Below are 13,225 nucleotides of genomic sequence, written 5' to 3' on the forward strand. Positions count from 1 at the left end.
TCTCCTTGGTAGCCTGGGCCCTTGAGTGAATATGACCAGGAACAGAAGAGCCACGATGGGCAAATGAGAAATAAATCTTTGTTGATTAAAGCCACTGATACTTTGGGGACCATTTGTTACCATGACAAAAACCTATTCTGACTGCTACATGGGCCTCTCTAGTCTAGATGGAAAGAGAGGGGCTAAGAACTGAGAAGAGAAGAGATTCCCCAATTCTAACCCCAAACAAGCTTTAGGAGGAAGAAATGTATGGATCATGGGCCCAGAAATCAAATCTCCTGGGGCCCCTCTCAGCCAGCTTTGCAGTTCTAGAATAAGGTTGGTCCTTGCCTAACTCTTAGCTGCCTCATCTGTGTAAAGTGGAAATATTGACTTAATGGGGTTTCATGTACTGCTTAGAGCAAACTACAGATGTAGGCAAGGGCATAGTACTATCCAATAAACACATTATTACTTTCTCATGTACACCATGCCCTAATCTCCAACCGCCTCCCTTCAGTGTCCAAATCCCAAGCCTTCAACATTTCTTCCACACTGTGAACCCAAATTCAGATCCAGGAGAGCACTATAGGGGTATTAATAGAATACAGGAGAATAGCCTGGGCATACAACAACTGCTCTCACACATACACCACACACACTCACACCACATACAACACACACTCACACCACATACAACACATACACACTCACACCACATACAACACACACACACACACACACACACACACACACACCAGAGCAGCCTGTAGATCAGCTCTACTCTCTAATGTGTTTGTCTAAAAAGCTGAAGTTGGGGAGTATGACATCTGGGTAAAAGAGGTTATAAATACACACATGTATTAAAAATCAATTTTAGGGCCACCAAGATGCCTCAGTGAATAATGGGGTTTGCTGTCAAGCCTTACAACCTGGCTTTCATCCCCGAATCTCACATAAGGAGAGAAATGACAAGCTGTTTTCTGACTTCCACACAGGCACTATGCAACACACTCACATGCACACGCACACACACGTGCACACTCACACACACACACATCTTTTAAAAAATTATTTTCCCAGATAACAGCTTCTATTGAAAATTGGTAAACAAAACCAATTGGGTCCCCCCCCCCCCAACAGGCACCTAGAACAAGAGAGCCATTTCGATATGACCCTGTGCCCTGTCTCCCTGCCTGTCTGGCCCTGAGGCCCAAAATCTGTACGTGCACATCTGGAGCTTTGGTTGTGACTAGAAACACACACACACACACACATATATATACATATGCAGATATATACATATACAAGAGAGCAGAAGAAAGCAAAACATTTTTCATAACCTTCTCTATAAAAAGTGGGAAACAAAAGACAAACCGAGAGAGGGCCTCGTGTCTCAAGAAATATAGGAGAGCTCATATCTCTTTGTGGAAGCCAAGACCATTCTTATATCATCTGGCCTGCAGCACCAATTTATATTATCGATCGGCGCTGGAGGCGTTTGAGTGTGTGACCGTCTTCACCCTTCTCATTCTCCTCCTGGCCAGGAGTGGGACCCTCTCTTTCAGATCCCTCGCCCTGTGCACACCGAGAGCGTTTATTTTCCTTCTCTAGGGCAGCCTTCTGTTTATTTTAACCAGCTTAGGGAATGGGGGTGGGGAATAGGAGATCCTCCAGCGGTCATTCTGCTGGGATCCAGAGACGCCCGTGACTTGCCCAAGGTCACAGAGCCAGAAGAATGTGACACTTCGATTCTACCCCAGGAGTTTGTAGCTCCCAAAACCCTTCTGGTTCCTGCATCACGCCCACGTCTCCAGCGCCGCGCGCGCTCGGGGCGCAAACAACACGACGCTCCTTACAGGCTGCGCTGCGCCCTAAGGTTGTTTCCTTTGGGCCAGCGGCGTGGAGGGATTAAGAAAGCCTGGGGCCACGCTGCTACGCTTGCCCCTGAAGCCCATCAAGCTGTCTTGGGGAGGCGGATGGTGAGACGGTGGGGGCCTGGCGGCTCCTGCGCGCCGGCTGGGCCCCGGGACCTCTCCTGCAGTCCCCCATCCAAGCCGCCCGCCGGCTGCCTACCACGGCGCGCTGACGACCTCGGAGCGCAGCCCGGAGGCAGGGGTGCAAGCAGGGACTGCAGCGGAACCTGCCTGGGGCACTCCAGAGTCGAGCTGCTCTCCGCAGGCTGGCGCTGCGCCGGGGTCGCCGCAGCCCGGGGCCCCTCCCGGGCCACCTGTGCGCCGACTGGCGGACCCGGGTGATGCCGGATCCGGAAAAGCAATCCACTCCGGGTTCCAGAGTCCTGTTTCTGTCCCTGGAGACTGAGAGGGGTGGTGGGAGGCCTCCCCGCCCACTACCCCAGCTCCTCCCTGGGGGAGCCTCAGGCGTTGCCCGAAGGGATCCCCGGTGCCGGGGGTGGCCCGCGCTCGCAGCGCCGCCCGGCCCCTCCTCCCCCGCCCCGCCCCGCCTCCGCCCCGCTCCGTCGCTCCAGTCCGGATTTTGCGGCGCCCGCCGGCCCGCTCCCCGGCTGCGGGCTCCGCGCGGCGGCTGGCTCGGTGCGCGGCGCGGCTGGCGCTGCGCTCCGCCCCGGCTGCATTGCTGCGCTCCGGGTGCCCAGGGGAGCCACGCGCCGCGTGCGCCCCGCAGCCGGCCGCCCGGAGGCAGCGCTGTCCTCTGGCATGGGCCCCGGGGGCGCCCCGAGGTGGGGCTCTCGGCTGAGGCGCTGACAGCCTCTCTCCCGCCCGCGGGGCCCCTAGTCCAGCCCGCTCGTCCGCCCGCGGCCATGGCCGTCCGGCCCGGCCTGTGGCCAGCGCTCCTGGGCATAGTCCTCGCCGCCTGGCTTCGTGGTTCGGGTGAGTCACGCCGCGCGCGCTCTGGGGAGGCTTGCGGGGGACCGTGCGCGCGAACGCTTAGCTCTGGGGAGGAGGTGGCCGTGACCTGCGCGGCCGACCCGTCTGGGAGCCCCCGGAGGCCAAACTTTGCTGGGCAGGACGCGGGGGCCGCCACTCGCTGCTGCGCAGCTTCCCGGTGCGCTCTCCCGGAAGCCTTGGTTCTGCCAAGTCCAGGAACAGCTGTCAGCGCACGGGGCTGGCGAGTGTAGACGCCCCACGCCTCCGGTGGGGGAAGTTTGCTGGTTTCACGGGCCCGGGAGAATGATGCGGGGGGGGGGGCGACGGCAGTTTGGAATAATCCAGGAAAGACAAGACTTGAAGGACTCAAGGCCATATGCTAGTGCTCAGAAAATGGGGTGTGTGTGGGGCAGGTGTGTGTGTGGGGGGGGGGTGTAAGACAGCTCTTCCAGGTAGGACTGCCCCAAACAGCCACTCACAATTTCTAGCTTGGCACCTGGCCTCTGCCCACGTCTAGAACATAGTGTCCTCCTCTGTCCCCACCACACACAGGCTTGCACACGCACACACTCAGGCGTGGAGGTATCCAACAGCCCTCAGCTCTTGCAGCCGGTAGTCAAAGCACTGGGGCCCCTGTGGTGGCCTGTGGCTCCTGGCCTCGCTGCTGGAGGCGGGAGAGGGGAAGAGGAGGGAGAAGGGGAGTTGTTTGCTGTTGGCTGTTGGTTGGCGGGCTCTGAGAACCTCTCAGAAACTCCACAGCCCTGCAGTCTCCCCGCGTGTCTTGTTGGCCACCCTAACCAGCCCCTTCATAACCTAGCCTTTTAGCCCACCTCCTTTCGTGAGGGGCCTGGGGGGGGGGAGGCTTTGTCTGCTCTCCCAAAGCCCGCACCTAGACCGAGCTGTGGGGGTCCCTAATCTCCTAGTCCCTAAGGATTTGGCAGTGCTGAGCTTCTGGGTATTGGGAAGGGTGCCTGAGCAATTCTTGGTGCTTGATTCCCCCATAGCCTGCTTCCCGGGAGGTGATCCCTAGGCTGGCAAGGCCAGTTTCTTCTAAGGGTGTGGGTTTCTGAACTGCCAATCCAGAAAGATGAGAGCTCCGTCAAGGACCAGATGATTAAGGTCGATGGCTGGTTCCTTGAAGAGTCTCTGCGTACTGCATCCTTCACCCACCACTGCCTCGACTGCCCTCCCCATCCTGCCCCCTAAGTCCTCTACCTCGTCCCCCCCTGCTCTGCCTCCTTCCCCTGTCAATGCACCCTAAATCCTCACTTTAACCAGCCCTTCTTCCTAATGGCCTCCCCACTTTAATCCTGACGAACCCTCAGATTGGGCTGTGTGCCGTTGGCTGTGTATTCATGTTGTATATGTTAGCTTTAGGGGTGTGAGTTGCAGGACTGGCCATAGTCATGAGCTGGAGGTGTCAGAGGAGGTGCTGCCAGACACTGAATGGGTCCCCAGGAAATGTTTACTGAGTTGCATGTGTGTGAAAGGGGCTGTGTGGTCAGAGCTGCATTTTGCCACGTGAGCACGTGGGTGGGAATGGCGTGGACTGACATGTGTCCTGGGTAATGGGGGCAGGGGGCACCACTGATGTGGCATGGGGAGTGCTGTTATGTGTACGGTCAGATGAGTACTAACATATTGTATGCGTGTGGTAGTTACATGGTACTGCGCCAGTGAGCGTTACAGACAGGGGCGACAGACACTTGTAGGGGAGGGCACTAAACCAGGAATGAAGGATTGCACCTCAAGAAGAACTGCATTGCCCATTGGCAGGACACCTGTTGGGGCCTGGCCTGAGGTTTCCCAGAGCTGACAGACAGGTGGGCATGAGTGCTTCAGAGCTACCTGGGATCGGAGGCTGTCTCAGGCATTAACTCTCTAGCCGTGGGAGGAGCTGCTGAAAGGTATGGAGGTAGGAGTGGCCCCACTTCTCAAAGAGAACACATCTCACCCTCCCCGCACAGGCTCTGGGCATGTGTGGACAGATACCTAGGTAGGGCTGCCCCTGCCATGACCCTACTACACCCCTGCATCTGCTTATCAGTTCCTTGGCAACAGCAGCTGGTGGAAAATGTGTCTGTGAGTGGCTGGGGGGGGAGGGGGGGGGGGGGGGGGGCAGGGGGGATGGTCAGCAAGGCAGTCTTGAGGGGTATGGCTGGATGTGTGTGTGTGTGTGTGTGCGCCCGCGCGCGCGCGGGTGCGTGCGCCCGTGCAGACTTTGCCCCCCCCCCAGGCCTCTATCCTTTGTCGCCCAGCGTTACACACTACCACTCACAAAAGCCATCCCTCAGCACAAATGCACCTGGGCATACCCAGTCTGTGCCTGCACACACAGACACCCACCTGCCGTGACAGATTGTCCCTTTTATGCTCTAGCAGTTACACAGCCGGCCGGCACATGCAACTCCTTACCCTTCGTGTCTTCTTGTCTTGGGTGTCCCCTAGACAGTACCATGCCTAGGGAGGAGAGGCATGGGGGGGGGGCAGGCTCTCCTGGAACGTATGAGCTGAGGGGCACCAGGCTCGAACATTGCCCTTGTCCCTTTCCCGCCCACCCCTGTTCCCGTCATTGGGGCTGCTGGACTTTCTGCCCACCTCCACTCTGGGCTGACAGGACTGTGGAGGAGGCCATCACTCCGGGGCAGAGAGCACCGTGTTCTTGCTTCTTGCACGTGGGGTAGGCTGCTGTAGATGCTTCAGGATAGAGCTGATCCTTTCCCTGGCCCATTTGCCCCCTCGCCCCCACCCTTTTGCCCATGTTGAAAAAGGCTTTCTTCCAGGACGCCAGGATAAGTATTGACCTGGGTGCAAAAGCTCCAACCCAGAGGCCTGGGGCCTGGGAGCAGCTACCTTTGACCCATGCCACATCCTTTTTCCTGCTTGGTGCTGCCACGAGTCTCAGGCTTGCAGGATTAAGCTATAGCTTGGGGTGCACAGCCCTTTTAGGTGAAGGCCCCAATGCTGCCACCTAGGAACCTGTTCTGTGCACACAAACGCCAGGCCCTCTCATGCCAAGCTACCAGACTCCCATTGTCCCCTCTTCCCAGGGACCCTGTCATTGCTGCCTTCCCTCACCCCAGCCTAGAGGGGGCGGGAACTTTCCTCTCTCCCTTGGCTCTCCCCTCTCCTTCACGCTTCACATCTAATCTGTCACCAAGTCATCAAGCTCAGTGTTACTTGTGACATTGCTGTGTCCCTAGCCTTCTCTGCTTCCTCCCATTCCCATCTCCCACCTGGCTCGCCATGGTGCCCCCCCCCCCACTCATCCCCTCCTCTTCTCAGCCGAAGGTCTCTGGAAGCGTAATGTGAGGCTCTCCAGGGCCCGCAGGTAGAGCCTTAGCTCTGGACTGGGATGGGCATGGGGGAATGAAGGAAACACCTGATCGATGCACCCAGAGGTCGGCTGCATCGCTGGGCTTTGCCTGCTGCTGGGCTTAGCTCTAGCAGACTAGCTGTTTCCAGCTTTGCAGGATGTGGTGCCACCTGGCCTTGACAGTATGCTCCCGGCTTGGCATCCTAACTCCTTGGCTTTGTTCTGATCCTGGCTGGGCCACTTTATTGCTGCTAGTCTCTCAACCTATCCAGCCTTGAGCTGAAGGTCTCCCCCAAGCACCCCCAGTTCCTCCTCCACGGGGCTCAGTGATGTGCTCTGGATATGCTAAAGGAAGCCAGAAGCCTCTGGTCCTGAAGGTTCCTTCTCCAGTGTTTCCCCAATATAGCCATTGCCTGCAACATTGTATACCATGCTCTCTGCCCCTGACATGCTCTGAATCACTGCCAGCCAAATGTTTAATGGTTTTCTTCCTGTTCTTGGTTGGAGTTTGGGCTTGCAGGTCAGGCAGGGAGGCAGAGAGGAATTTAATCCACTTCAGCAGTGGCCCATCCTTATTCCTGACCATGAACTTCCCCACCCTGTCAGAGTCAGGGCTGGTAAGGCCAGGCCTCCCATGGGGGCAGGCACCGTGCCCAGGACACACATATATGTAGATGCAAGTACATGTTAGGGAACCACCTACAAAAGTGTGCCCGTGTCTGTTGAGCAGGTATTTTCCAGTGGGTACTGCCTCCGTCCTGACATCGATTTCCTTAGAGTAGTATTTTCTTGTGCAAATTGAGTTGATGCCAAGATTTGGGTTTCTATGTATGTCACCAGTGTGGTTTCTGACCCCAAGACTGGGTGGCTGAGCCTCAGTGTCCCTTACCACTCAGGAGGGAGGCTCAACTTTCTATAATCATTCCTACCAGTGTCCTTCTTTCTCTTACTTGCTGCCCGTGAGGGTCCTCTTCTCTTAGGGGACTTCTGGGCTCTTTCTACCATGTACAACAGGGCAGGGGCATTAGAGGCAAATAGAGTTGTCTTGCAATCTATACCCCAAGTCACTGGACAAGTAACAGTAAGTTCCCAGCCAGCTTCCATATCTGTAGATGGGGTCTCTTATTCCTTGGTTAATGGTAGTGAACTGTACCCAGAGTGCACTGCAGCATCTTGCAGGTGCTCAGGGCTTCTTGCTTCTGCCCATTTTTCCCAGGCACTGGAGACAATGCATTAGAACAAGAGTTGGGCCTGAGGTTGCAGCAGGGCCCAGGCACAGACACAGGACAGACCAGGCTTCATGTGAACAACAGTACTTTGCATCCATCCTGCTTGGGCTCCAAGGCTTTTGTTTGGCAGGTTCTTACCATCACTTTTCGGTTCGTCCTGTCCTGGGACTGTATGCCAACTTCATCTCTAACAAACAGGTTGTGGCTATAATTCCTGGGCAGATGTGAATCCTAGTTTGGGCTCTGCCATTGGATTGCTGCGTGATGTTGGACCAGTCACTCAAGCTGTCTGATTGAACTTGATGGCTTGCCTCAGGCAACTGTCCCCCAGAGCCTGGGGTGGCCTGAGCACACAGTTGCAGGCTCTCCCACCTTCACACCTACCTAAGACACCATCAGCCCTGGCAAAAGCTGGCTGTGTTGCCTGGGAGCCAGGTGGGTTGTGGGACAGAGCCAAAGGTTACTGTATGGAAAAGTAAGGAAGTTGGGTCCTGCTGCAGCTGCCAAACAACTCCAGTATTTAACAGGGACCCCCAGGTCAGGATGCTAGTGTTGGGGGCCTGCCCCCTTTCTCAGACACTGATGCCAAAGGCCACAGGAAGGTTTTGACTATATCCCAGGCAGCTTGGGGGAGCTGGTAGAGGTGGGAGTTGGCAAGCACTGGGGACTGGGTTTGAGCCAGGGCCAGGAGGCATGGGGTTACTTAAGGGTACACAGCCATCCCTTACCAGCTGCTGCTAGGATCCTGTGCCCTTGACACCCGCTATGGCCTCTTAATCCTCACCCTGGATTGTGCTCTTCCCTGCACCTCTTAGAACTTTCAGTGTGCAACATTCATCCTTAAGGGACTCATCTTTGTGCCATCGCCAAGCGAAGCAGTTGAGTGTGGTAGGTAGGGCAGGAGGTTCCATCCTCTCGGGTAGGAATCAGGAAAGTCTGGCTGTCTAGAGAGGACAGAGCAGAGGGACTAGATCGAGGTAGCCTAAGGGGAGGGTCCTGTCTTTCCAGGATAGGGTTGGCTTGTTTTTCATTGCTGTTTGGATCTTGAAGGCAGGGCATGGAGAAGCCATTTCCCCCTTTTTAGGTGTGGTTGCTGACAGGCTCAAGTCTAGCCTGGCTTAAGATTATGGGTCCAGAGAGAGAGTCAGTAGATTCTGGGGAGGCCTGAGTGGCAGCTGCTCCTTACAGAAGACCAAAAAGGGGGGACTAAAGTCTTCTGGGCCTGTTTTGGTAGGGGAGGAACCCTGAGAATCCTGCCTCCTAATTGGATCGTGGCAGGAGTACCAGAGGTGAGCCATCGCTTTGACTGGCGAGTCCCCAAAGCCGGGCTTCTCCTCAGTCTGGATGTCTCTCTAGAAGATTCAGGGTCACCTTGAGCTCCAGGCAAATACGCGGCTGATTGGGGAAGGAAGGGCTAGGGAGTCTGCCTGTATTGACATACCTGAGGGACGGTGCAAGGACCTTGAAAAGGGGTCTCTTGTCCTGGTATCCCACCCTGACCCTAAAGCTAGGTTGCAAAGTGAACTCTTGGTGTCCCTCCCTAGCATGCCCACCCGGTATCATGTAAGGGGAGTAGCCCCCGATTAGACTCCACCCTCTCCTAGTTGGGGCGGAGCCCGACAAAGCCGAGACATTGAAGATCCTCCCCAGGTCTGCGTTTCTTTCCCACTCCTTCTCCCCTTCTCTCGTGATCGTGCCCGCTGTGTGACCCGACCCACAGCCTCCAGACCCGACCACCCCTCCCCGCGACGCGACCGTCAAGGTGGCTGGGGTGGGCGGGGTTCCTCCAGCCCGCGAGGCTGCGGGACACGTGGGCGGCTGTGGCCCGCAGTTGCCCGAGCCAGTTAGCCCCAGAGCCCGGGATGCAATTAGCTGCTGAGGGAGGGGCGCGCCCATCGGGCAGCGTCCCGGCGGGCGGGAGGCCTGCGCTGTGGTCCCCGCCCCGCGCAGCCTAATTAATGCGTGGCGAGCTGGGGCCGAGCCGGGAAGGGGCGGGATCCCTCCGCCCGCCAGCCCGCCTGCGGCCGCCCGCAGGATTAGCGGCTCTTTGTTCAGGGTCTGTTAACAAGTTCCCGGCTGAGCGCTTGGCTGCCGCCTGGGGAGCTCTGTCCAGCCTCCGCCCGGTCTACAGCCCTGTCCCCTACCTTCTGTGCCCCGACCCCTTAGACGTGGGGTGAGGAATGTCGTCCCAGATCTGAGGGAGGAGGATGCCTCCCACAGTCCAAGGGTCTCGTGTAGGCGGAGGCCATCATTCCCATTTTGCAGATGAGGCAGCACCCCACTTGCTCCCAAACCCAGCATCCTAGGCAGGCTGGAGCCCCAGGCTAGAGCTTTTACGCTTTTTTTTTTTTTTTTGAAACAGGCTTTCTCTATTATGTATCTCTGGCTCTCCTGTTACTGTCTCTCTAGATTAAGCTGGCCTCGAACTCACAGAGATCCTCTTGCCTCTGCCAGGATTAAAGGCATGTGTCACCAAGCCTGGCTTCCTAATGCTTTTTCCCCTCTGCTGAGAGAGCACTCTAGAGTGGGAAGAGGAAGGAGACTGTAGACTATAACCACCGCTTGCTTGTTTGTTTGTTTGAATTGACTTCCTGATGGTGGTAAGTGCTAGGCTCTGCCTGGAGGTCTCATCAAAACCTTGGGACTGTCCATCAGGTAGATGAGGTTACCCCCATCTATGGAAGGTACTTGCAAACAATGGCAGCTGTGACCACATTACAGATAGCATCCTATGTCCCTGTCCCGTGGGCCTTTCCTGTTGTTCCTTGCACTGCTGGAAGAAGCTGAAGGCCATGGATTGTATGGCCCTCCCCACCTTTTTAGTTCACATCTTGCCACTTGATCCCACCTGATGTCCTGTGTCCTTATTTCTTACACCTGGAAAAGGCCAGCCGGGGCACAGGGCTGTGATTATAATTAGGGAGTTGGTTCTCACCTAGGCCCTGGAGCTTCAAACCTAAGGGATTGTTCAAAATGACTTTATTATAAAGAGGTAAATCCTTTCCATAACTTCCTCCAGGTGGTTCTGGGCCATTTCTTCTGGGGCTGCACTAGATGGCTTCCCCTTTTAGGTTAAGCCAGGGTACCTGCCTGCCCCATTTGCCCTTCCCAGGCCACGTTTCCAGCCTACTCATGGATGTCTCATCCAGTGCAGCTGGGAGCACCCTCCCCTGCTCCTCCCGCTTCCTGGGAGCTCGTCACTCTGACAGTACCTCAGCACCAAGCAGCGTGGGACACTTAAGTGCATCTGTGACAAATATTGAAAAAGTCAACTCTCGTTTAAGCAAAAATAGGGAATTTAATGACAGATATAACTGCAAGTCAGGACTAACCCGGGTCTCAGGCATGGCTGGATCCAAAGAGAACAGTGTGATAAGACCCACCCTTCATCTCGGTTCTTTGGGCTTTGGTGTCAACCACTAATAACCTCTCCCTTCATGGTCCCTAAGTGGCTGCCAGGGGCTCCCAAGACTACAGCATCCTCATAGGTCCAGGCTGAGGGGCTAGAAATTAAATATCTCCTCCCTCAGACACCCCACAAATGCTTTAGTCTTCCTTTGTTGGTCCAATTCATATGTTCTACCCATGTGAGCCGGTGGTGGCTAGGATGGTGCAGATTGCTTGGGCTTAAGCCACCACAGTCCTGTTATCCAAACTGCTTTTCCACTCCTTGAAGCTTCTTATCCAGGAGGCACGGGTGGGAACAGCCATCTACTTTGTCCATTTACTTCATAACCTCACTGACTACAGCAAGGAGCCAAGCCCAAGGGTGGATTAACCAGGGCTTCCTACCTTTCTTGGTCCTCTTCTTCTAAGCCCCCACTTCCCCTGGATGCCTTTGGCATTCCCTGTGAGCCTTAGCCAGACCTGCGCCCTGACATCCCTGTGCAATGCCCGAATATCCCTCTCCTGTGGCCTTGCCCTTAGCTAGCTTCTGCTGGGCATATTGTTCAGAAGCTGAGCCTGCTCGGATAGCTTTGACCAACACCGTTTTAGAAACATCTTTCCAGTCCTTTGGGATCCAGTTCACACACATTTGGACTTCTGAAGACCCCTTCCCTTCAGACCCAGACCAGCTTCTAAGAGTGGTCATGGCTCTTTCCCCAGTAAGCAACAGGTTCTCAGAAAGGCTGAGAAACAATTTTCCCAATATAAATATTTCATTTTTTAAAAAGATTTATTTATTTATTTATTTATTTATTTATTTATTTAATGTGAGTACATCGCTGTCTTCAGACACACCAGAAGAGGGTTAGATCCCATTACAGATGGTTGTGAGCCACCATGTGGTTGCTGAGAATTGAACTCAGGACCTCTGGAAGACCAGTCGGTTCTCTTAAGCAGTCTCTCTAGTCCCTGATGTAAATATTTCTGCCTATTTCAAATGCCAGGTGGTGTCAGCTAGCTTATGGAAATCAGCCTCCTGAGCCTGGAGGCACTGGTTTTAGTACAGCCTAACTGCACACCATGCTGACCCCTAGCCCTTTGACGTACTGACAGAAAAGTAGAAGGTCTCCAGACCTTCCTTGCAGGGCCTCCTGACTGCTGCCAGCCTGGAGCCTTTCCTGTTGTGCCAAGCATAAAAAGTCAATCAGGGGGGTGCTGGTTTGGGTTCAGTGCCTGCTTGAGTTAAATCAATTATATAAGCCCTCTGTGACTCAGTTTCCTCACCAAGAAAATAGACGATAAAGGCTTCTCCGAATAGGGTTGCCAGCATCAAGTGAGTGCTTCTCTGGGAACATCCATAGCAAATGTTTGATGGGTATGAGCTACTGCCTCAGCTGTGTCCCTAGCTCTTTAGCTTCCATCTACTGGATGGTGGGTGTGGGAGATGGGAGTCTTGCTTGACAAAACAGGCAGAATGTGTCAAGGCCTGGCATTTGGGGAAGGTGCTCATTCTGGGGTAACGAGCACTCATGTGGGGGCTTGGGACCGAAAGCTGAGGAGGAATGTGAGTCATGCACAATGCCTTGGCCGGGCTTGACTTGTGACAGCCTAGAAGCCAAGTCTGGTCCCCGGGATCGCAGAGTAGAGAGGTGGCAGCGCCACTGTCACATTTAAGAGCCAAGGGAAGCTGGGAAAGGACAAACCATTTGATGTCCTAGAGCTTCAGAGAGCCACATAAGCCAGGATCGCAGCTTGTGGCGGCCAGAGAGTCGTGGGAGGAAGTAGAGAGGGACAGGCCATCCTGGAGATGGCACTTGTGTGAGAGAGGCCTGCTGGAGCAGACGGTGCCCGTGGGGGGCCGGCAAGCAATAGAGCTGGCTATGTCTTCAAGCCGGGGAGTGACAGGCAGTGAGCAGTGTTTAAGGAAGATTAATCTGGCCGTGCACAGAGGATGGATGGCTGCAGAGAGAGGCTGGAGGCAAGGAGACCAGCCGGGAGGCTGCTGCGGTCATCCAGGCAAGAAATGACAGAGCCTCCCTTCCCAGTGAGCAGGCAGCGAGGCTGGAGTAAGAGAGATAGATGTGGGAGACACTGATGCATCTGGATGGGGGGGGGGAGACAAACATGATTCAGAGCTCTGAGCCTGGGGAAGCGGTGTCAGAACAAAATAGAATAGAGCTGGGGGGTGGGGAAGAGTTGTGGATCCGCAGTGGTCACCCCACCTCACCCCATCAGGCTGTAGCCTATGTATGTGTGCACTCATCTATGTATGTGTTATAAGCAACTGTAACAGGGCTCTGGCCAAGCTGGGTGTTGTAACAGCATGGGCCTAACCTAAAGCCATGTGCTAAGAGAGAAGGCCTCCTAAGGACTGGGGAGGGAGAGCTAGGCTGGTTCACAGAGGTCAGTGGATTAGGCCCGTGTGGGTGGGGGGTGGGGGAACAGTGGCCTGCTCTGTGCTGAGTAGC

The 13,225-nt window shown here is 55.3% G+C and overlaps 1 protein-coding gene across 4 annotated transcripts in view; it reads left to right on the forward strand.

The window, feature by feature from the left end:
* Positions 1-2,513: 2,513 nt before the first annotated feature.
* The window catches only part of Unc5a (unc-5 netrin receptor A), a 56,516-nt gene continuing 45,804 nt past the window's right edge, over positions 2,514-13,225 (forward strand). For 2 of the 4 annotated variants that reach the window (XM_021179783.2, XM_021179784.1), the window contains exon 1: positions 2,514-2,828. In XM_021179783.2, the coding sequence (XP_021035442.1) occupies positions 2,759-2,828 (70 nt within the window). In that variant the 5' untranslated portion in view covers positions 2,514-2,758. The remainder of the gene's footprint in view (positions 2,829-13,225) is intronic. The other 2 variants (XM_029468530.1, XM_029468531.1) reach the window with 1 other exon arrangement.

Source organism: Mus caroli, chromosome 13 (assembly GCF_900094665.2).
Source record: "Mus caroli chromosome 13, CAROLI_EIJ_v1.1, whole genome shotgun sequence".
Classification (NCBI taxonomy): Eukaryota; Metazoa; Chordata; class Mammalia; order Rodentia; family Muridae; genus Mus; species Mus caroli.